At 44.8% G+C, this 25,312-nt stretch overlaps 1 protein-coding gene across 4 annotated transcripts in view; it reads left to right on the plus strand.

Moving 5' to 3' along the window:
- Positions 1–1,385: 1,385 nt before the first annotated feature.
- The window catches only part of LOC108158738 (cAMP-dependent protein kinase type II regulatory subunit), a 28,846-nt gene continuing 4,919 nt past the window's right edge, over positions 1,386–25,312 (plus strand). Inside the window, exons 1-7 of one of the 4 annotated variants that reach the window (XM_033391993.1) lie at positions 1,386–1,511; positions 3,341–3,584; positions 19,237–19,463; positions 23,756–23,934; positions 24,113–24,213; positions 24,909–25,004; positions 25,130–25,277. In XM_033391993.1, the coding sequence (XP_033247884.1) occupies positions 19,250–19,463; positions 23,756–23,934; positions 24,113–24,213; positions 24,909–25,004; positions 25,130–25,277 (738 nt within the window). In that variant the 5' untranslated portion in view covers positions 1,386–1,511; positions 3,341–3,584; positions 19,237–19,249. Of the gene's footprint in view, positions 1,512–3,340; positions 3,585–19,236; positions 19,464–23,010; positions 23,081–23,755; positions 23,935–24,112; positions 24,214–24,908; positions 25,005–25,129; positions 25,278–25,312 lie in introns of those variants that run through there. The other 3 variants (XM_017291346.2, XM_017291345.2, XM_033391994.1) reach the window with 3 other exon arrangements.

Raw genomic sequence — 25,312 nt, forward strand, 5'->3', positions numbered from 1 at the left:
AAATACCAGCAACACTGCGACTCTTTTGTTGAACTATTTTGTTTAAACCTTGTTTTAGCTAAAATACAATAAAAGTAAGGACTAAAAACTAGCCAATCTTGAAGAAAATTTATTCATCAACGGCCTAAAATTATGTTGGCGGAACTAAGGGTTTTAGTTAGCCAGAATTATTCAACGGAATCTCTAAATTGAGCAATATGAACGACTATCCTCTTTCGTTTGTTTTGTTTGATCATTTTCGCTAAAACCTCTTTTTACGCAAAATGCAATAAAAGCTAGTGTTTAAAATAAACCAGTCAATTAGAAAATAGATTCACTAATCGGACAAAATTATGTGGGCATGGCTAAATGTTCTATATAGCTAGTAATATTCCACGGAATATCAAAAACGAGGAATATGTATAGTATAACTTGAATTCGTCGGTATATTTATGGTATATTTTGAGAATGAGACGGTATATTTCGGGTAGAATCTGTAATAACCGGTTCACAACAATGAGTCCCATTCCATGCACACATACCCTGGGGGAAATGGATGTTATAGAATTGTGAATATGTTTGTCATCCCAGGCAAAAAATATTTATTTTCAATATATTTTAATATAATTCAATATTATTTAATATTATTTTCATTATTTCAACGATATTTTAAAGCTTATTGTCTTCTTGTAGGGACCATGAATAGGTATCAGGATCGAGATATATATACAAAACACTCATCATATACATGAATATGTCTAAGAAATGTCAATTTGAGAAAAGGTCTTTATTAGTTACGTCTTATCTTCATATCAATAATTATACTTTCATATAAAATTAACAAAATAGGGTATACAAAGGCATATACTACGGCTTACACGCAACATAGTGACTCTTTTTTTGTTGAACTTTTTCGTTTAAACCTTTTTTTACAATAAATACAATAAAAGCAAGGATTAAAAACTATCCAATATTGTAGAAAATTTATTCATCAATAGGATAAAACTATGTGGGCATTGCTGAGAGATTTAGTTAGTCAGCATTATTCAATGGAATATTAAAATTGAGCAATTTCCTTTTTCGTTTGTTTTGATTGACCTATTTCGCTACTTGTTTTTTGTTTGACTTATTTCGGTAAAACCTCTTTTTACGCAAAATGCAATATAAGCAAGTGTTTAAAATAAACCAGTCAATTAGAAAATAGATTCCCTAATCGGCCAAAATGATGTGGGCATGGCTAAATGTTCTATATAGCTAGTAATATTCCACGGAATATTAAAAACGAGGAATATGTATAACAGATCTTGACTTCGTCGGTATATTTATGGTATATTTTGAAAATGAGACGGTATATTTCGGTATATTTCTGAGGGTCATATATTTCGATAGGTTCGACTGGTTGGCGCACTTTGTCGGTCGGTAAACTGGCTCCACGGGCTCCAACCAAATAAATACTTTACGCGGACCGTTGTGGCGTCGTCGATTCTACGGTCATCGGATTATGCGTTCTGCGTGCGTTTAAAAATTAAAAAGTAATTACAGAAAACCAAGACGAAATACCAAATGTGCCAAAAAAATTAACTTTAGCCTCCCCCACGGTTCCATTTCCCCCCCGCTTCCGCTGCCCCACTCTGATTGTGCAAGTGAATGTATGTAAAAATGTGAGAGAAGGCAAAAAAAGTTACACTACGTGCGCGTAATAAAAAACGAGGCCGATATGCACGAGGAGGAGTGAATGGGGTGGTGGTGGGCGGTGGTCGGTGCTGAAGGTGGAGGTGGAGGTGGCAGTGGCAGTCGTCGGCAGACTCCACCCGCACCCCATCTCTCCACCACCGAAACATATAATATACATACATACAAAAATCTACCTATCACTTTGGCCTGCTCCCCCGTTGCTGTTGCTGTTGTTGCTGGATGTTGACGGCAAGGTTTTTGGTTCGGGTGGGGTGGAGAGTGGAGGTCCGCCCGTTGGGCTTCCCTGCTTCAGTTTCGGTGAGGGGTAACAATCAATAAACACGCTTAGCCAGGCCCCAGCCCACAAGCCTGTTGGGTCGGCCGATGACGAGCTTAAGTGTGAAGAGTACGATAGGGAGAGGGGGTGGGGGTGGGCTTTGCGGAGACTTGGCCCCCGTGCGCATATGATTCAAATGCCGGTTTTGAACGCAGGCCGTCGGCAATATTTCGGATTGGAGTGGTATGCATTGCTCCAGCTATACACTATCTATACGATCTCTGATTGGCATTGTGAGGTCTCTAATCAGATTTACACACTCACACTCACCCATTCACGCAGCAGTTGAATGTGTAGATGGAAATTAATTAATTAACTGTTTGCGTAATTGAATGAATTGAAATTAAAAGTGAAAGATTAACGGCAGTGAGTGTGAGTGCGGGCAGGGGTGAGGCAGCGCTCTCACGAAAGTAGCATATTCTCAGTGCGTGTGACCGGCAGTGTGCCTCACCTTTTTATAATACACCTTAAATTAAACGTGTGTCTTGGGAGTGTGTGTATTGCTGCTATTGATGGCTATCGCTATCGAATTGCAACTCCGCAATTGGGTCAGGGGCGACAACTACTTAAATTGCCAATAGCCGGCGCAATTGATACCGAAACTCGAAAACCAAGTCTTTGTTGGCCTGTGTAGGAGTTGTCGGGCCAAAAACCCACACCCACACCCACACATTCGGCAAGTGCAAATAAACAGTACACACATACATGTACACATAAAAATGCTATAGCAAAACGAAATGCACAGAGAGGAAGATAAATATATGTACTCGAAATGTTTACTTAAGCGAAAAGTTATTTCGCACACACGAAATGGGGCAAATAATTAATTAAACAATTATATGGCAGAACATGTTCAAAAAGAACACACATATCAAATAAACAAATGAGAGGACGTGCAACAGCACAGCAAATAAATCATTGGGCACCGATACCAATCAACTTAATTACAGCACTCTCAAAGAGAGCACTTAAATTTACAGAGTTCGTCTCGTGGTTTTTTTTTCCTCCTCCAGCATCTGTACGTGTATGTAACCGCAAAAGACATCCAACAACAAAAATAATAGCAAACACGATAACGGAACGGTAGACAAAAAAAGAGAAGCATTAAAATCCCAGCAAATACGAATTTTTCAATCAAATCTAATAACAAATTTCAGTTGTTGTTGCTTTTTGTTGGTACATCAAAGTCAATTTCTTGAAACTCGAAAAAGCGATTCCCGGCCAGAATTGCCGAAGCAATAGCCTATCCACACCCACTGCCACCCACTCAAAAGCAACAACAACACTAAAAGCAGCAAAGACAACAAAGACAACCGCAACGAGAGAGTAACAAATTAAATTTGGTTTTAGCCATAAAAAAAGCAGCAAACAAGAGGCCAGAGAGGAAGCCCAGAGACAAGAGACAAGAGTGGAGCAGCCGAGTAGCAGAGGAGCGAAGAGCAGGGAGCAGAAGAGCAGCAACAGCAGCAACAGCAGGAGCATCCATCAGCAAGTGGCAGCCCCAAACGAAGCCGTTTCAAGCAGCCCATCAAAATCCGTTACCGTTCCGTACGACGCGACGCGACGCTCGTGGGGAAACCAGCAACAAAGTCAGGTGAGTGCTCCGCCCTGCCGCCCTGCCGCCCCGTCGCACAGTACTCGAGTGAGGGGGCTCCGTGGGAAGGTTGAAGAATGGTGTGGGTAGGAGTGCTGGGGGGTTCCGTTCGGTCTTGCTCTTTGCTGTGTGTTCCCGTTTTCCACTTGGTTTGTCTTTCTCCCTCTCCCCCCTCCTCTCTCTCTCTCTCTCTCTCTCTCACTGTCTATCTCTCTCCATTGTACGCGATTAAATATTTTACGCGCTTATCAATTGCTCAAGGGTTGGCATTGGTTGATAAACAAATACAAATGAAAAAGCAAGCAGCAATTAAATAAAGCAGCACTCACGGCAGAGCCGTCTGCTTGTGGTGCTTCAGGTGCAAGGTGGAAAGGTGGAGTAGTGGAGCGAAGGCGATCCGTGGGGTAGAAGGAAAGACAATTCTATAACCAAATAACATAGTTGTATAACAGATCGATGTAGTTGTATAATAGATAAAGGCATATATGTATTAAGCTGTGTATAACATTTACCAGCTAAACACCTGTATAACAGAGGTATTCTTAGGAAGTATAACAGTTATATTTGTGTTCCTTTAACTTTTCGGCACTGTATAACAGATATAAAAACAGGATACGATTCAAAGCTTCCTCTATTTTTTTGTGTACTTTTCCAGCACTGTTTCTTCGCTACGCTCGCTGTAATTAATTCTATTTTGTATATATTCAGCATTTTCACGAACAGAACAACTTTTACAACAGCTGTAGAACTGTCCCAACGGCAGACATCGCATCCATCAACAGAAAAAACATACAATTTCTAAGCCAAATTCAATTCAGAGTCAAAAGAAGGGCCAAAGAGACAGAGCGCGTGAGCGGCGGGGGGGGGGGGGGGGGGGTAGGCGTGGGGGCAGGGGAAATGGGTATCTTTTGGGGAGGACTAACTTCAATGCGTATCCGATTCAATGGCCTGGAGGCGAGGCTTGTCCTTCCATTTCCATTTCCATTCCCATGCCCATTGCTCTGCTCTCGATCTCTCCGCATCGAACGAGAGTGGAGGCCCCTCCCATTGTCACAGCAGATTCCTGTCATGTCCTCACGTTTCCTGGACCTGTTAAGCTTATGGGCCGGCTTACCATTGCGACTGCTCCTGGCGCTTCTCCTTCTCATTTGGCTGCGATGTGGGAGAGCTCTACAACGGGGCTTATATCTCCCTTTATTGATTGATTTTCCTATCATTTTCAGGAGGGGCTCCATTATGGGCCGTAGTTCAATGGGCAAAGCTGTTAAAATAAAAATTCATCAATAATATTTGCCCAGCAACCGTCGATTTGTATGCAATGGGAAATGATCTAAAAATAAAAAAACACAATTTTAGTTTGTTTGGCTTCCTTCCTTCTTTGGGTCTAATGAAAAACTTCCAACTTTTTCTACAAGCTGGCTTAAAGGCATTCACATTGACAGGAGGCACATGCTCCGTTTCGTTGGTATCCCTTTTATGTTCCTTTCAATGCTCCCTCCCCCTCCCCCTACCATTCTCTCTCTTTCTCTGTGTCTCTGCCACTGACAAGGGTGAGCACGTGAAAAACTCATCATGGAACAAAAAAAAAAGGTAAAATCCGACAAAGAACCGGCAACAGAATGAAACGATTCTTTATGACATTCATCTTTTATTTTGTTTTATTTTATTATGGCCCAAGCAATTGCCAGCGCATATTGTTTTCCCGTTTCTGTTTCTGTTTCTGATTCGCAATTAATTTTTCACCACCAAAAATAGAACAGAAAAGAATTTGCAGATCCATCGCGTAAATAAACAGAAAACAGAACTGGAATTTTGGCTGGAATTTGGGGCTTCCACCTGTCCAATGACATCAAGAAACTTAAGTTTATATTATTAATTAGCTCCGTGTCGTTACCGCCGCTGCTGCTGCATAACTTTTAAGTCTAATTAGCCAGGAGACGGGGACAGGGACAGGGACAGGGACAGGAGACAGGAACAGGGACAGGAGATAATACCCTGCCGCGTGACGTCAACTAAACTTTTGACGGATGTTGATAAATTATGTGTAAATATTCATATTTTGCGATTTTTGATTTGCGAAAGTGAGTCAGTGGCGCACTCCCAGCCCCCGACAAAAGTTACGGCGCATAATTTGGCTTTTTCTTCATCGCAAAGTGGCCAACAAATTTCGGCCTAAATAAATAATCATAATTTTGCTCAAAACCAGCCCCGACCCCGACCCCCGCCCGAAGCGAGAACGAAATGAAAAGAAATATTCACACAGTGAAAAATTTAATTGTTTGGCCAAAAGGAAAGAAAAACCGAATGAAAAGAAACGTTGAATATAAAATATATATGTATGTATATGGATGTATATATTGTATGTGTGTGTGTTCGTGCGAGTACATCCAATAAAAGCAACGACCTTCGGCAGAGGAAAAAGAAAAAAAAAACAACCCCTCAACAATGGTCTCGTTCTCCTCCTTTCTATAAATCGCATAAATTGTATGTATGCCAAGTGGGGGTACCAGATTTGCTCTTTCCTGGTCTTCAAATAATTCCACTTTTCCTCCAGTTGAACCCCCAAAAATTGCTGTGGCAATTAGCATGGAAAAATCGATGCGAGACAGCCCCCAAGAATAAGGCACATTATTAGCGGATAATTGCTGGGAGGATTGCTGCAGGCACCACTGGATTATCCCATAATATTCAGAGATATTCAAAGCCCATAGGCTCCCATAGGGACACCATAGGGAGTCCCTTATTTTGTATTTTGTATATCCCAATACCTTTGAATCCCCATCGAAATCCAAGCTTTTTCACAGGATTTCAAATGCCAAGCCAAATGTCAATCTTGTTTCATTTTGTATGCCAAATGGGATTTACTTGCCATGTTTTTTCAGCAGTCTTCGGAGCTCATTTGATTACAAACAAACTTGGAAAGTTTTCTTTTAGTTTGTTTTGAAGCTGCTGCCGCTTTCGGTTAAGATCCTTTCCAACTAATTAAGAAGGGCAACCGCATATTTGGCTCTGATGCCTTGGAGAAAAGTTTTCCCTTTTCTCTTTCTGTGTGGGAAACTTATTCTATTTCTCCCCTCCATATAGTGTATGGATGGGCGCGATAAGCTCCCAAGGCACGTGAGGGCGCGACCTATTATGAGTTGACAGTAAATCGAAAATAGATTAAGTGTCGGACAGGCACTGGCCCTGGTCAATATCGTTTGAGAACCAAAGCCAATTAACTTACAATACCATCAGGCAGACGGGCAGCCAGGCTATTTATCCCATTCGATTCGAGTTCTGTGTTTGCCTTCAGTGGTGGGGTGGGGGAGACGACTGTCTGTCGACTGTCAATATGCCAGAGTTGTCACCCCTTGAGACCCATGTGGCGCTGTGGCGCTGTGACGCTGTGGCGCTGTGGCCCTCTGGCGCTTTGGCTGTGGCTGTGGCTGTGGTGACAGCTCCTCTGTTTGCCAGACAAAAGTGAATAATTCTGCACCCATTTTCATTTTCATTTTCATCTTCTTTTTCATTTTCATTTCTACTCAGTTTATTAGTCGTAAATTGTGATTTTCTTGCAATTTTTTTGGGTGGGCTTTTTCTTTGTGCGAAGCTCGTAAATTTCTTTGTCTTTTGTATGGAAAATGGAAAAGGCAGCCCACGCGCTACATATATCATACATATGTATGTATATATGTATCTTTTAATGTATCTTTCTTGTGTGTGTCAGCAGACAGAGCCAGAGAGGGAGAGAGATTCGTTAAAAGTGACCCAGTGAGTCGGTTCATTCGGTTTCTATCGTCTGGTGACTGTCTCAATCTTAAATCTCCAGTGGCGCTGATAAGCAGACTGACGCATTTGCCTGTTGACTTGGTTATATCTAAAGTCTTGGCTTATCATATACATATATGCAAAATGGGCTCCAGTTTGATTCGATGACGCCTTTCCACCGTCCACCGACCACCGTCCACCGACCTGGCCGTGTGACACCTGCGGTCTCAATACCAATCTACAACCAAGCGATGGTGGAAATGGCTTCCACTAATTAGAAAAACTTTTCTAGTATGATGGCAACTTTTAACTTTTTGTTGATTGCAAAACTTTGCTTTTTATAGTAGGAGGGACATTTTCGGGTCGAGGGGATAGGGTCTGAGTGGAGAGTGTATCTGTCGTAAGAGAGAAGTGAATGGGGATGCGGATTTGGATGTTGTGGTTGATGTAGAGGTGCCATAATGGACTGACTAATGGCCAGGGAAACCTAATCTGGTGGTTGCTGTGGCTGTGTCTGTGACTGGGATTTGGATTCCGTCTTCCTCCACACACGCACTCCGGCACTCCCAACACTCCGGCACAACGCATCGCTGACGAAACTTTGACTTTAATCGATTTAACAATTCTCACCCTCTCCCGGCCCTACCATCCTTCCTCCTGCCCCAAGGCCCAGTGGCTGAGCTTGTCGTGTGGCCCACAGGCAAACATCAAAAGTCAAGCAGCAGCAGTCGCAGCTGCGTGACGTCAATTGGAGCCACAAACGCAGGCGATGGCGAGTGAAGACGGTGGCGATGGTGTGGTGGGTGGTGCCAGTCCCCCAGTCCCCCTGTCCCCCAGTCCCCTTGCTATTGTTTGCCCATGTCTTATTCGAAGTGTGGTCAAAAGAGCGGCCCACACACAACCAGGGACACGGGGCAAAGATACACACACTCACCGACACACCATAATAAGAGTAAATTACTTTTAATAGCCCCACGTAGCGAGTGTGTAATCTATTTTGAGTCAACGTACACTTGGCTTCATACATATGTACTTATAAGGTTAACCAATGGTTTGTCTTTTCCAAAGTTGGAAAGTCTTTTTTTGTGTGTGTGTGGGCAAAATATGAAGGGAAAAAACAAACAGCAAACACCTCACTTTTAAGAAAGTACAGTTGCGTGTACAATTGCACTGCTTGGACTGCTTGTAATACGAATACTTGCCAGCGTTGCCAGACTCTGCCCATCGCTTAATTCGGAGAAAGATCAATTTATCCTTTGAGTCATTTACAACACTGATGTTCCCCGCATGTCCTATGGATGTCCTATGTCCTACTAGAGGATCTCTCGTCTCTGCGGTAAAAGGGAAAGCCATCTGGAATGTCAACACTCGAGTGACCTTTGCTAGGGAATTGCTTTCCCACACACATGGACTACGGGCGGCCACTCTTATATCCTAATTGATATTTTAAGGGCTGTCTGTCCGGCCGGCATCCCCTTTGGGCCAAGTTTGCCAAGCAAATGTCGTGTGGAGAGCTCTTCGACTTTTGGGACCCGAAACTTAATTTGATTCCCTTGGCAGCTTGAGAGGAGACTCGACTCGACTCTGCCCCAAGCAGCGTTGCAGGCAATTTAATTACGAAATACTCGTATTTATTCAGCAGAGATGCGAAATCTGTTTTTATTATTTAATCCAATGCACATACACTCGTACTTGTGCTCTCTGCTCTCTCCTGTCTCCTGTCTGTATCCTTCGTGAATCCCTTTGATAATATTATTTTTATGCTTTTTGGTTCGGTTTTTGTTAGTGAATTATTTTTGTTTGTTTAAGTTGTGGCATGTCCTGGCTCTCCTTCTTATATGATTTCCTTCTATTGTTGTGTCTGCTTCCGCCCCCTCTATAACCCCCCGTCCTGGGTGTGTTTTTCTTTTTCTCAACTTTTTTGTATGTCCTTTCGGCTGGTTGTCCCTTTTTGAGAAAGGGTTCAAGAACTTTGATTCATTGTTGAGCGGCTTAAAATGTTGCGACATGCGACAGAACGTGCCTTAAAGTGAGTCTTAAATTCTCAAAGAGTCCAACTCTTGTCGGGATTTATGGTCTCCCTGCCCCCCCTCTCTCTCTCTCCTGCCCCACTTCTACTTCATTGCGCAATGAAAAAGTTTCAGGGGTCGGGGCTTAGTGCTGGGTTTCTACCCGAAAAAAGTTGTCCAAATTTGGCCATAAAGCCAGCCGCCAACCTTCTCGTGGCCCCCAAAGAGCCCAAGTAAATTTAATATTTTCCGAAAGGTGGAAAAGTTTGTGGGTCCCTGCAACATGTTGCACACCTCCCATACAACGATACAGATGCAGATGCAGATACAGATGCAGATACAGATACAGATGCATGGCATATGCGACCCATAAATAAACATAATATGTCGCTTCTGCTCCCATTTGGCGTTGTCTTTTATGAGACAGCGGCAGGCAAACAGTTTTTTTATGCACACCAACCAACATATATACATATTTACATATTTACATATTTACTCGGGATATTTGTGTGCGATTTCTCTGGGCCATTGTTGGGGCGCGCGGGTTCGAAACGAACGAAAAACTTTTCCGTTTCCCGAATGGAACTTTGTTTAAAAAAGTTCTTCAACTATTTGTCTCTCCCTCTCTCTCTCTCTCACTCAAGATTATGTTAGCCAATTGTTTCTCATTTTCATTGATTTCCTTCTGCATCTGTACACATATTTTATTCGATCAACCATCGGGATATATCCACAGCAAATTAATTAAATTTAATAGCTTAAACTTTCCCCCAATCTGTGGCCAATTAAATTATCAAAAATCATTTCAAATATTTTCCCACTACATTTTTCGGTGAAGAACCTTTCCGTTTGACATGAATGCTAATTATGCCATTAATTGAAGTCATTTTTCAATGTGCTCTGTGTGTGTGGCATGCCTCGAGTGGGGCCCCCATAAATTTACAGTACTCGGCATTTAAGTGCGAGAATTTTTAGAACAATTTGAATATCTAAATATGCATTTACTTGTACCCGTTTTCGTATTCGTATTCGTATTCGTACTTGGAGCACACATTGCTGTTGTTGCTGTCGTTTCTGTTGTTGCCGTCGTCTAAATGGCCTCACATTTATTTATCGCACGACAAATGTCACTCGACCGTTTCGAATGGCTGGTCTGTCATACGTTTCCCGTACCCTGTAAACCGTAGACCTGACAGCTCTAAGGGTATGCTGGACTCGGGGGCTGTCTACGGCATTCGAATTACCAATTAGAGCCTTCTTTTTGTAGTGGGTATCCCATAGCCTTTATCGGTTCTCTTCGGCTTGGCATAGTGTTTTTTTTTTCCATCGTTTTGTTTCGGCCACTGATCGCATCGGCAGTGCAAATCAAGCTTGTTTTAAGGACACTCCACTCGACGTCAGTGGCAGCCTTGGGGGCTCCTGCGGCTCCACTGCCACTTGGGCATACGGACATGAGTCCTTCGCACTCGTTAGTCGGTCCTCCACCGGGCTGGCTAAGTGATTTCCAATGCAGTTTGGGCTGGAGAAAGTAATTTGCATAAATGCCAAGTGAATGGTAGAATGTTGGCCATGTCGTTGTCGTTGTCGTTGTCGGTGGCGACAATGGCGGGACCCTCATGCTGTTTATCAAGTCCGTTGGCCAGGCCAAAAACTGAAGCACACAATTTGCATTTGTTTAGCACATTTTGCACATTAACCCACATGCGAAAGGGCACCGACGGCACCAAAGGACGGGGCCCCTCTTCTTTTTCACTTTTTCGCTGCTGTTGTCTGACACTTTTTTTGTGTTGAAGGCACAAAACATTGCAGCTTTTTGCATAATTATCCAGAAACAAGAAACAGTATACAGCCAAGTATTTCATTAGATATATGTACATGTTCTGAAGTCTCATTGAGGTCGGTTTTTGGGGGGTAATTGCATTACTTATCCACATGTTTTCATATATTGTACATATCTTCATGCAATTGGCATTCGGCATGGTGTTGTCCCTGCGGGGAGTCCCTTTAATGTATGCTACCTTCAATGCGGATGCCACAAACCACAGGCATCGATTGCCAGCCCTCACATGCAGGTTTAGGGGCCTATTGGGGGGTCTTGTCTTTGCTCTGGACATTAACCAGCAAAGGTCATTACAATTCATTAGAACTGAACCATAATCCTCCTTGCAATGGAACTCATGGTATTTCCGCATCAATAAACGCTTCTATTAAGTCCTGTCTGCGGCCCAATCGACTGCTAATGGAAGCTAAGCAAACGAGTCGAGACTTTAGCACATTTCAAAGAGATTTGCGCGAGCAGGTGGATAGTAGGAGGTGGTATATCAAACACAATAAATTATACTCTGAACGAATCAATGGAATAATTACTTGTGAAGGAAATCAACAAAACTAGTGGGAGTTTGAGGATAATCTTAATCGGAATATCTAGGAGTTTTCTAACTTCGATCTGCTTGCATTCTTAACCTTTCCAACAGAAAAAAGGCAAATATAAGCCAGATAGGAACCCCCCTTGGACCTACAGGAGGTCCCGAGAATCCGAAGACGACGATTTCCAAGGGCCGGGCAATGGCAGAAGAAGTGGAGGACTGATTCCTCTTCTTCCTCGTCGCGACAACTCCTGCAGAAAATATGTGCTGAATATTACGAGTGCAATACTTGGCACTAGGCACCACCGGAGTTGCAACACTTTCTGGACCGGCTGTAAGTCGATCCATTAAGACCCGAGCTATTTTTATGGGACTTCGGCTTCGGTGTAAAAATGTGCGGTTTATCCTGTGGGCTTTCAACCTTGTCCTGCAGTCGCCCCTCGGTCGGTGGGGTGAGTGGAGGGCTTCGGCTCGGTGTCAATTGGGCCGCTTGATTGCATATCAACGTCCAGCTACATCCCACTGCCTGTTGGTCAGCAGTGCCATTTCTCCTCACCTCAGGGCCCACCATTTACTTGGGTCTATTCGTACGATTAGTATAAGTCGTAAGCCTGTTTATGTGTGAGCCTAATCAAGCCACTAGCCTAATTGTTAGCCACATGTACTCCCAGAATGGTCTGTCACCTGCCTAGCTTTCTCTCTCTCTCTCTCTCTCATGCTTGACACAGAAGTACACCCCATTCTCTAATGCTGTTGTTGCTGCTTTTGGCCCTTTGGGCCATTTTCTTGCCATTGGGCACGACCGGCAATCAATGCGCTAAACCGACTGTAACGCTCTCGTTACTGCCTCTGCCTCTGCCTCTGCCGCTTTAGTTTTTTTGCTGTTGTTTTTATCTCTACTGCCATGTTGTTAATTGCCGAAAAACTCACTCATACTCGTGCTCGCTCTTTCGCATTGTTTTTTTCAGCGGCAGAGGGAATTTTTATTTCCTTTGGTTTTTTTGTTTTGTGTTTGCCTTTGAGCACGCGCCGTTTAAAACCTGCCACGCGCAACAAATTTTGGCAATGTGCGACGGAGGTGGCTCGCCTGGAGATTGTTGAGTGGGGGGGGAGGGTAATCGGGCTTAAAATTAAATGGAGAAAACGACAGGCACTGGCAGCAGCAACAAATGGAAGCATTTTCATGCCACGAATCCGAGGGGGGAGTTGGAGCTGCGGGGGGAGGGGGATGAAGGGGCCAACAAATGTAGATAAACGTTTTGTTACAACACATAATCGCTATTGCTGCAGATACACAGATACAAAGATACAAGCAGCAACAGTGGAGGTACACAAAGAAGCCCAAACCCCTTCCCCCCCTCGGAAGATGTTGCCTCTGTACACCATTTTGCTTTTTATGTATCCGTGGGGGTGGCTGCTTCCACCTTTAAAGCCATAGCTGTATCTGTATCTGTATCTGAGCAAGAGAGAGAGAGAGAGAGGCAACATAATTGCTCTCTAATTTAACGCTAATGGACAACAATTTAACCATCCATCCAGCAGTTTATCATCCTGGCCATAATAATTGTAGGATGCGCTGCTATTGGGATTGTGCGTGGGCGCCTGCCTGAAGAATATCTGCTGGCCCTTAGCTATTTATAGCCAACAGTTAAGAGACGAGCGTCTGACGGCCTGAGAGCTTGAGCAGCGGCACTGGGGCTAGTCCTTGACAAGTCCTGTGGCTCTTGTCCCCCGCTCATCCTTCGCTTGGCTTTAATTGCAAGCAACCACAGAAATTTGTTAATGATTTATCGGCTGAGGCTCCTCTTATCCCCAGAGATGATGCTCTGGTGTGGTCTCTGGAGAGCATTGTCCCACGTCCTCCTGTATCCTGGCCAGACACACTTTTCATGTACGTTCGTTTCGTTTCGGGTCTCCTTCAAATCCAATAGATTAAATTTGTAATTGAATCGGCTCTAGACGGAGAGAGACCGCAAAAAGGCGACAGAAACGAGCGGGACAGAGCGGGGGGGTGGGGGGCCAGACGTCAAAGGTTAACCGACAAGTCGTTGTCTTACAGGCAACTCCTTCTCCTCGCCAACTGATTTAAAATTGAAAACAAAAGGCGTTGTACATGTGGAATTTTCCCTTGAGAATTTCTTCCTTTGAGGCGTTCGCGGGGGCGGAGGGCTGTTAAATTCCTTTTGACAGCTTTAAGCGTTCCATTTCCATTCACGAACCTCCATCCATATGTACTTTATAACAAAGGGCATTTGGAATATGTGTGAGTCAGCAAATGCCGCATCCGTGGCCCCTTCCTTGACACCGTGCCTCTCATTACGCATACGACATGTGTTCCGCTGAGCGTTAATAAATCAATACCCAGGCAGGCAGGCAGGCAGCTGATAACCTTTTTACTAGAGCCAACAACACCTAACCCCCGCGAAAGGTCCTGTGGTACAGAAACTACACGGAATTTGTGCCATTAAAGTTGCGTGACGAAGTGAAATTTGCCTCAAAGACTCGCGGGACTGTGTATGTACATATGTGCTGTGCATATAACTGGCATTTATAGGAAACGACCCAAAAGTCCTGAACCTCGTTCTCTCTCTCTCTCTCTCTGTCGCTGTCCCTGTCCCTGTCGCTGTTGCTGCTCTTTGCCTCATCATGTGGCGCATTTTGAGCTCAAGTGCCGGCGGCGCCCTGAAGTATGCCTTGAAATTGCTTTGATGTGGATGCGATATTTTGTTGTCACAATAAGCAGACACATCCATACATATATGAACATATCCTTCGTAGCATATAACGCCCCCGCCCCCCCCACGACTCCCCAGTGGGGGGCTGATGGGCTGGCGGGCTGGCGGGTTCTGGGTGGCGCAGACAGGAACTGAAATGTCAACGAATATTAAGTGCCCTGTGCCCTCTCCGCCCCGTCATGATGCATTGACCGGAAGGGAGCCACATTTCAGGAGAGATCCCGCTGCCAGATGGAAGTTTCGAATTTGAAAATGTCAAGAAAGAAGTAAGAATATGGACAGCCCAGACACGACACCAGGGATATGTTGGAAACCTAAAAATTGCTTGAGAGAAGAGCGAAATGGGTGGCGAAATGGGTGGCGAAATGGGTGGAGATTGATTTGAAACTGAGACCTGGAGGTTTCGGAAGCGTAAGAAAAACTAGGGGCTGCTCTTTAACTGATAATAAATGAAAGATTAAGTTGTTTCTAAAGATATTCACGGTGATATTTAGAGTATTTTCCACCAAACAAGATATTAAAGATTAACCGAAAAGGAGACAGAGTCGGGGAGAGAGAGAGAAAGATTCAAAGAGGACATTAAAGAGGGAGAAGGAATAAGAGGGAGAGCGCAAATGGAAGGTTCTACTGCGTTACCGACAGGCGAAGAGCGAGAAAGAAAGGAAGAGATGCCGCGTTATGCGGTAGCGCCCTTCAGTCGGTTTAGTAATGCCTTTCTGGCTGGTATTCTCGTCAGGGCTTTTTGTCAACGAAGACGGAGAGCGGCCTAGAAGGAGGGTTGAAATTTATACCAAAAGTTAGAGAAAAGATACAAAGAGAAATTATTGAATAATCGCGAAAGAAGCCGCCGGCATAGTGCCATTAATGCAATTCTGTAGATACTTTAATCAATGCCACAGATACAATTTGCTCTCCCAGTTTCACTTTGCTTTTGTGAAGAGGGGAGTGGTGCAAGGGGCAAGGGGCAGGGGAGGGAGAGTGCTTTGTGCGGGAATTGCATCATAATTGGATTTTTATTTGCTCGCTTTGTATGCTGGCCGCTCTTGTGCGTATAAACACTTTGCATATCATAACCAATATGCATATGTGTGTGTGTGTGTGTGGCAGAACACTCTTTCAGGGGCAGAGATAGAAACAACAGCAACCGCAACAGGGACAACCACAATGGCAGTGCACTTGTGCCCAGTTCCAGGTCCCGCTCTCGGTCTCGGTCCCGATCCTGGCCTTGTCTCGCTATTTATTTCTCAACCATTATTTCTTGGAAATCTTTTTCCCATGCAGAGTTCTGTTCTGTTCTGGCACTTAACCCCATTCCAATAGAATAGTCAGAGAGAGGGAGAGGGAGGGATGTGCTGTGTGCTCTTTGCTGTGTGGGAGGTCAAGTGAGGTTCGATTGTGTGTGTGTGTGTGTGTAGGGCCTCTCTGTGGCTATGACAATGACCAACCCAACCCAAACCCCTCCTTCCCCCCATGGTATGGACATGGGGCATACATAATAATTAGGTCGCTTCAAGTACAAGTAAAAGCGCTTGTTTAAGGTCTAACAACTGTTGAATTTCGAGTTCACAGTGCCGTGCCCATCCTTAATGAAGTCATTTTTTGTTGGTACCGCACAGGTGTCCCATTTCCCCATTTCTGAACTGTTGACGTAATTTGATAGCCCCCCCGCTCCATCCCCAAACAACAACAGCAGTTGGTCCTTCATTCTGGTCGTGTCATATGGTCATATCTCTCAAGGTTGCTGGGTTCTGTGCCTCCAAAGATGCTTTTGTCATTTGATATGCCAGCAGAGATACAGATACTTAAAAAGAGCGAAAGCTTACATTTATAGGGAGAGTTTGTAGGGCGGTTTCCATTGGCAATTAGTTCTGGGAATACAAAATCGGTATGGATATGAAATTCCAAAGTTTCCAAGCAAATAACTTGCCCCAAAGAATGTTCTGTGCACCGTGGGTGGTGCTGTACGTGATGGGCGACCCGTCGGGCGGGCCACCTGCAGAGCTGCACTAAAAATGACATTAAAATGGGAGTCATATATGCCAGCACCGAGCCACCCCACCCACCGAGCCACCGATGAAGCCATAATCATTTTGATGGCAGTCCTTGGCAGGCTCCAGCCTGGGGCTCTGCTGCGGTGAGCTTTTCGCTGGTGGCGGCAGGGAGGGGGGCCAGAAATTAGTTGGGTTTAATCCCATGAATGCGTTGCACGGCTGCTGATGATGATCATGACGATGATGATAATGGCTGGCATAATAGTAGGTTATGGCCACGATGCGTGGATGGGTAGCCCGGACCGAAACTGAAACCAAATTACACTCGCACCCTGGAATTTTCATTAGGGAAAATTCTAGCGGAAACAGACGGCTGCAGTTACAGCAAAATATTTTCAAATGAATTCCAAGCTCCTGCATTTATTGAAGGGGAAACTCCATATCTGTGGAAATAATATGTGTACAAATATATTATATATGTATGTACAGTCTGCTCTTTTCAAATGTATATATTGCCGTGTGTGCATCCTTAAAGCAGAACTTCTGAGGAGAACTCTCTTCGGGAATGCAGATACACAGATATACAGATATATCTGCAATTACCAAAGGATACCTGCCACACAGAGAGAGAGTTCTCTATGTCTCTAGATATATGCATATCCTTTAAGTGTCCTTTACATCTATGGATGGTGCAACGGTACCTCCGCTGGCTCCGGGCTCTCCGGCTGCTGCGGAAATTGTGAGGAAATGAAAATGGTTTGGTTGAACTTTTTCTTACATTTTTTTCCCCCCTAACATTTTTTACACTTTTTTCCACATTTTCTTTCTTTAGCTTTTTCTTTCCTGTCCTTGACGGGAAGCAGGGGCGTAGAGGGGGGCCTAGAGGGGGGGCATTCAGACAGACCAGACTCTCATTACTTGAGAGGCAAGGCGACTATTTATAGCCGTTTGTGTAGTGGCGTTTGCGTTGCGTTGCATTGCCGAGCATTGCGTTGAGTGAACCACCTTGACCCACTCTAATTGCACGTCTAAATGGCAGCCAGACAATGCCCAGAGCTATGACTACTCGACCGGTGACCAATCAGAGGCAGTGGCAGAGTGGCACAGAGCAAAAAGAGGGAGCCGAACCGCTTCTTACGGCCACCGATACGGTGCCAGAGAGCCAGGAAGACCTGCCAGAGCTTTATATTAGTTTTAAATATTTATTTATGCCGCCAGGCCTTGGGCTGTGGCCCAAAGTTGAATATTAATGAAGTTAATTGAAAAACTTTGCACACAACAACAATGTAACAATATCCCGGAGCCGTACACCCATCCTTTCCGCAGACACGAAGGAACCACTGCCCTCCACGGCAGAAATTAGTTTACAAATTACGACAAATAAAATGTTTGCGGCCAATTGTTGAGGGGGAAGCGTCAGTCGTTGAGGAGGGAAGATCGAACCCCAGAGCCCCCCTGGGGGCCAGGGCTCAATACGCAATTTACATAATTACGCATTTTTGCAGGAAACTTATAAATATTTATGCTGTTTCTTCGAAGAATTAAGTTCTAAGTGAAAAATGAATAACAAAAAGGCACCGGAATATTAATTCTGTGATTTTGTGCAATCTTTTGGCCAATGTTAACAACAAATATATATTTTCCTAGAAGATTAGCTTTAAACTGGCCAAAAAATTTCATAAAATAAACCATAGAGGGACTTAAATGACCATTATGGATGGACAAGTCGCAAAACTATGGAACACTATATGATAGAAGGATTGAGAATAGCTCTAATGAGGGATTGGTCGGGTTTTGGACTACTCATTGTCGGGTTTACATTCATATTCTTTTGTTTTTGCTTTGCTCCTCTTTTCCATCTCACTCGCTCGCTTTCAGCGAGACTCTCTGTACGCAGCGAGAGCATAGGCAAACGGCAAGAGTAACGGACGGCCCACGAGAGGCACAGTGAGCAGAGAGAACAGGGAATGATTCAGATGTGGTGTTACAACTCCACACGTACATATTTACGTGTGTTTGGGTGTGCAGGTGATATCCATATCTGCTCTGTATGGGGCTCCAGCAATGACCCCGTGTACCCTTTGGCCCCCGCCCCCCTCCAGCCACTTATTTACTGGGAAACCAAACGAATTCGAATTTCTATACCAAAAAAAAAACAGAATTAAAGTGAATTACTCGTAAATTATGGTAGTTGCAACTTGCTTTTTTGAGGGGCCCCGTGCAGCGACAAAAATTTAACATGAATCTCACGTCTGTCGCTTTTCGACGAACGACGAACAAGACCAAAATCTGAAATTGTGCAATGTTGAATCACGAGCTGACGTGGAGCGAAGGTGGCTATGGGGCGATGGGGCGATGGGGCGATGGGGCGATGGGGCGATGGGGCGATGATGGGTAATGGCTGATGTCTGTTGTCTGTGGATGGTGTGGGGCTGGTGGGGAGCAGAGGTGCACAGGGGGGGCAATTTCCATCTAAATGACCGACAGACATCAGCGGGTTGACCTTACCCCCGCCCGGATAGCCTCCACGAGTTTTCGGGGGGTGTTTGATTGCAGTTCGTTGGCAGATGGCAGGTGGCTGATGGCAGGAGAAGTGGCAGAGTGGAGTGACCACAATCTCTGGGCATATTGTAATCATCGCTCCATCATACACGATGGATTACCGAAAAGCCCTGCTCAGCATTTACTGTAGTTGGGGGGAGTTGGGGGGAGCCTTCCACCGAAAAGAAACCGAATCTATATAAACCGAATCTTATAAATTCCAAACATTAATTGTATTTCTTGTGCTCTCGTTCCCACAGAGACAACACAAATATGTCGAGCGATTCGAGTCGGCGTATCCAGGTGCCCGAGGAGCTGAAGGAGGTCCTCTTGCAGTTCTCCATTGCGTATCTGGTGGAGCAGCCCCCGGATGTGATCGACTATGCCGCCGACTATTTCAATAAGCTGCAGGCCAATCGTCCGGCCCCGGTCAACCAGGATCACAGTCAGGATGATCAGCAGAGCATCAACTCCCAGGATGGAGAAGGTGAGTGTGGCCCGCTACATCGCCACACGCCCATCGATGGCGTGTCCTGTCATCCTTTTCTTTGCGTGTGCGTCGGCATTCCTTTGGGGGGCTTGCAACATTCTTTCTTGTTTTATTTTTAGTTTCCATTTCTTTTTTTTCTTATTTCTCCGACATGCAATTTGTTGGCTGACGTCAGCAATGTCAGTTTCAGTCGATGTTTTGCAAAAATCACCCCCCAGGAAAATGCGAATAAAAACACTGACCAACTCCGACAATAATTTCATATTAGGAGCATGATTTATGGGGTCTTCTTCTTCGGCAGCACAAGAAATTGAAAAGTTTTTTCGTTTCCGTTCAGTGTAAAGTTTGGTGTCGTGTATCTTGTATCTCTTGGGGGTTCAGCACGTGTTCGGTGTACGGATAATTAGGCGCAACCTCATCTGGTCATAAATCTTTGGCCACCACTGTAGCCCGTATGGTTTATCTTGAAAACAAATTAAATAATGATGCTTTGGCAGAGTTCAATTTGTTCCTGTCTCTCTGCCTCTCTCTCTCTCTCAGAGGCTTTTGTTCACAGCTTCCTTTTGCGTGTTTATCTTCCGGTTAATCAAACACGCAGCCCTCGAGGGATAGCAGCAGCAGCAGCACCACCACGAGGATGGGATGTCAAGTGGATCGAGGGGAGGTGGCAGTGGCAGACAGGGCAGGAGTGGCAATGGCGGCTGCTGTTCCTGCCATTAAAAATCTATTAATTGCGCACACAGCCGCCGCCCCTAAAGAGCAGAGCCAACAGCATGGATGCAGCTCTCATTCCACAGATATACATACATATATATATGGCTACACATACGTATCCTAGTTTTGATATTCCATTGGAGCTCGTTCCGGGATTGCAGGAGGCGTTGGGGGGGGCGGCTTCCGTCTCACTATTAAACCGTCGACGTGCCCGTGGCCCGGGCCAAGGGCTCTTCTCGTGCTCACTGAAGCCCTCAATATCTCTACGAGCTCTGCCTCAACTGGAGCGAAATTGACACGCAAATAGATTTCAATGGCTATGCCGTTACCTGCCCCAGCCTCCTCCCTGCGGCCCCTTGCAACCGTAATCTATTTTCCGCTTCCCCTGCTGGAGCGCTCTATATCGATTTGTGTCTGTATTTTTACGCTTTGATGTCTATTTGGGGATCAAGCTTTTTGTTTAAATTTTGTAGCTTTAAAGACGGCGGGGGAGACCCAAACAAATGTGCCCCCAATAAAGGCAGGAGAGGTGTGTCTTTTGTGTACTGCCAGGAAAGGTGTGCCTGAGAGGTGAGACCATGAGCTCGGACCATGCAACATTTTATTAACACTCACTACAGGTGGAGCAGCACCAAAGGGACTCCACCATAGACAGGAGCCTGGTATAAGCTTCTGGGAGTGGGGGTTCTGGAGCCTGAGCGCGACCATTGAGGCATACTGATGAACAGCTCAGCCAGGGGCCTCAAACCACGCTTCATTGGGCGCACAGGGCGCATGACATGCCCCTGGTATGGTGGCCAGGGGGGCGACGCTTAACGGGGGGTGACGGGGGGGGCATTCATTTCAACATTATTGACATGCCAGCAGCGTTTTGTGAAAGGTCCCTGGGTATATACGTATCTCTGGCCAAAACCTAAACGGAAATTGCTGTGCCTCTCTCGCTGTCTCTCTCTCTCTAGCTGTCTCTCTCTGGAGTGGTGTGGACCTCCTGTTGCGCTTAATATTAATCTGTATGTTTGCCATATGAAAAGCCAGAGAGAGAAAATGCCCATGTTAATCAAGACAAAGAGTGTGGCTGTGGCTGTGGCTGCGGCTGCTATTTATATCCCGAAACGACAAAACAGAGAAGGACAGAGGAGGCAGTTCCATAGATATAGATGGACATAGAAATATGTATAAATAGATGAAAGGGGGGGAGGAAACCACTTGAGTGGCGTGCTCTGTGTTGCCTACTTGCAGGCACTATTTCCGCTTTGGTTTGACGGCCCGTTTGCCACACAGTGGCTTCAGTGGCGGCTCCAGAGATGGGGCACCGATGCTGCGGCTCTTGTGCCACAAACGGCACTGCCGCTGTCCATCAGTCACTCGGCAAACGTCAACAGGATAGCACCATATACACTCCGAACAACTGTCATTCAGCACCGTTGGTAGTAGTACCGTTGGTCATTCATTCGGTTATACCGTTAGATGAATGCTGTCATCGTTTGAGTTTGTCCTTGTGCCTGTTGCTGTCCTTCCAGAGTTGTCGCTGTCGTTCGGTCCGTCGGTCGGGTGTCCTCTCATTTGACTAATGAAATTAATGCAACCCGTCTCTTTTTTTTATTTTCCATTCTTAATTAAATTCCACCAACTTGCCCAGCAAGTGTGTGTGTGTGTGTGTGTGTGTGTGTGTGCGGAAATGGGGTGTGTGGTTGATGGGAAACTTACGTAATTGAAGTGCTTTCATCAGTGCTTCCATTATCTAATTATATTTAAAGTTTGCGCGTGTGTGCGTCCGGGCAGATTAAAAAGAGAACTTTATAAAGGAAGGATTTATTCCACTTCCACCAACAAACAGCAAAACACCTTTTCAATCCTTCAATTCCAGCAAACCTTCCATTTTGTCTTTGCACTCTCGGGCCCGATTCTGAAAGAACGAATCTCGAAGCAATGGAAGAAGTGGGCCTTTTTCTACCCTGTCCTTAGTCCAACCACAAAATTGTTGAGCATTAAATCAAATCAAAATTCCTAAAACATCCACAACTATGGACTGAAGAGATGTCCAACCGAAGAGTGTTGTCTGACTGTCAGAGCTATGCAATTGTCTTGGTGCTTGATGTCTGATGCCTGATGCCCGCACAATCCTGACAGACAAGACGCCACTCATGGTTTCCGCCCCCTTCCCCACCATCTCTCCGTCATTCCTGGTTTACCCGTACAATTTTTGTGGCTCAGTCGCTCGCACTCTGTGCGTGTCTGTCTGTGTAATTGCATCATTAAACCGACACTCCAGTTGGCAACTTGACACAAGAACGAGAACGAGACTGAGAACGAGACCAAGAACGACAACCGGATTGACTCTGAAGAGCTAAAGGATGGCAGTCAGTGGAAATCTGTAACTGAAATCGAATCAAGAGACAGAGAGACTGCCACAGAGACTCGAGAGCGCAGTGACTGACTTGTTGAAGGCTCAACCGCCTCCGTCGTCGCCGTCGCATCGCCGTCGCCGAAACATTCAAGTGCATAAATATTTATTACGCATTCGCCGCGTGTGACGGGAAAGCTTAAATAGTAGAACACACCGTGCATCTACTGCTCGGAAAACAGTCACCTTGGGCCCGCAAGCTGCACACACACATTATGTGCCTATATGTACCTCAAACAATATGTGTATATACAGATAGATACGTACATAGATAGATGTATATATTTTTTGTTACCTTTTTTTTATATCATAGTTATACAATATTTAAACGTGTTCATGCCTAACTGGTTTCTGTTTCTGTGTGACTGACTGACTCGTCTCGTCTCGTCGTTACAAGTGATTTGAAATCGTATCTAAATTCAGAGACACGCACAGCCCCAAGCAACAAAACTGCAATTGAAAATGTCTACTCAGGTGTCTGGCAATTTATTGGCTGGTAAGCAATGGCAAAATCCCCAATTTGGTTCACCGACAAAACAAAACAAAAAAACTCAACAAAAAACAAGCCCCAAGCGGACAGAGACACTTTTGGTGTTGTGTTGTGCTGTGTTGCTGCTGCGGCTCTACAGATCGCATTCATACTATATGTACGAGTACTCTTATGTATATATAATTACTTGCACAGCAGTTTGGCCTAGTGGCTGGCTGGCTCTGGCCCTTCTGAGAAAAGGCAGAGAGAGCTACGACTGCAAATGAATGTTTGACAAGAATTCTTGTTGGCCTGGAAATCCCCAGATAGTAGAGGTCTATCCAGCATTTATGCAGTTTTCTGTCCCTCTGTGGCCTGGAAATACGAAACACAATGAGTGCAATTAGAATTCCTGGAACTGGCACTGGCACAAGCAACCAAATACCTTTTCCGAATCTGATGTTTGCTCTGTGAAATGTGAGGTCTTCCCCACAGCCACTCCCAATTCTGGACCCAACTGGCCAGAGCAGCACATTCCATGTCCATGTCCATGTCCATGTCCATGTCCATTTGGCCCATTGAGAGGCTGTCTATCTTTGACACTAATTGGGGCAGCCATCATCATGGGATTGATTGAACTTTGGTACTCATTGATGCTCCAAGTCGACTAATATGGGATTATTTCTGAATTGAATTTTACAGAGCCACCCGTTATGCAAAACTCACGCCGCAAATCAGTCTTCGCCGAGGCCTACGATCCGGAGGCGGATGATGATGATGAGGGAGCCACTGCCATATTCCCAAAAACAGATGAACAGCGTTCCCGTCTGGTGGAGTCGGTGAAAAATGTTCTCCTTTTCCGTTCGCTCGAAAAGGAACAGGTTCGTCGACTGCCGCACATAAATCATAATCCCCCGCGCAGAGCCACGGATGCTTAACCCGAATAAGTGTCTGCCTGCGGTTTCCCTTTGCGTGGGGATTATGCCACCCACAGACCCACTCTGTCTGTCCCACACTAACGGCAAACTTTCTTGTGCGTCCTTCCTTCCTGTCTTTCAGATGAACCAAGTGCTGGATGCGATGTTCGAGAGGAAGGTTCAGCCGGGCGATTATATCATACGCCAGGGCGACGATGGCGATAACTTTTATGTTATTGAATCGTAAGTAAAACAAAACAAAAACCGAACCGAACCGAACCGAACAAATTTCCCATCTATCCTCATCAATGATGAATGTGTGTGTGTGTGTGTGTGTGTGTGGCAGTCATCATATTTAATTCAGGACTAAAGTTAAACAGAGATAAATGTAATCACAAAATCCCCCAAGCAATCCTCTATAGATGTGGGCTGTGTTTATACATAAAGTAATCTTAAAGATACTTGAATCAGAAGAGGGAAGTGTAGAGATTCGATATACATACTTGAATACCATAGAAACAACATATTCTGAGAAAGATGCTAGCCATCTGTGAGATACATTTTACTCTTGTGAAGGCTTCGAGAAATAGCTAAATAGTAAATTTAAACCTATAAAATAAGTTTCATTTACGCTGAATGGTTGGTAGAATGAAAATGTACGAGACTCCCACTATTTCCCCCAATTTTCCGCCCACTAAGCCAGCTATCATACACACTTAATTAATTTCTATTTGAATTGCAATTTGAATCTGCGTTCGATATGGATATGCCATTAATAGGCATTTGCATATTGATGAGTACTTAGTCACACACAGACGCACACGCACACGCACACAGCCAAAAACAGAGACAGATACAGATACAGAGACAGAGAAATTATAAATTGCATTAAATTGAAATGAATTTTTGCCCCTCAACCCCTTACTATATCTCCGCAGGGGCATCTACAAAGTCTATATTAATGACAAGCACATTAACACCTATAATCATACTGGACTTTTCGGCGAATTAGCGCTGCTCTACAATATGCCCAGGTACGTGTTTGTCTGTTTGTACCTCTGATTATGGTAAATTTTCATCGCTGTCTGGACGACATTTATAATGTGCTAATACGCGTGTCTATCTTTAGCTTAATTTAATATTGATTTACATTTTTTAGAGCGGCCACCGTGCAGGCGGAAACCAATGGTCTGCTCTGGGCCATGGACCGTCAGACCTTCCGACGCATTCTGCTGAAGTCCGCCTTCAAGAAGCGAAAAATGTATGAGGAGTTGTTGAACAACGTGCCCATGCTCAAGGCCTTGCAGGTGAGTGGTTGAGAGGCATTCCATCGAATAGATAA

Source organism: Drosophila miranda, chromosome 3, assembly GCF_003369915.1.
Source record: "Drosophila miranda strain MSH22 chromosome 3, D.miranda_PacBio2.1, whole genome shotgun sequence".
Classification (NCBI taxonomy): domain Eukaryota; kingdom Metazoa; phylum Arthropoda; class Insecta; order Diptera; family Drosophilidae; genus Drosophila; species Drosophila miranda.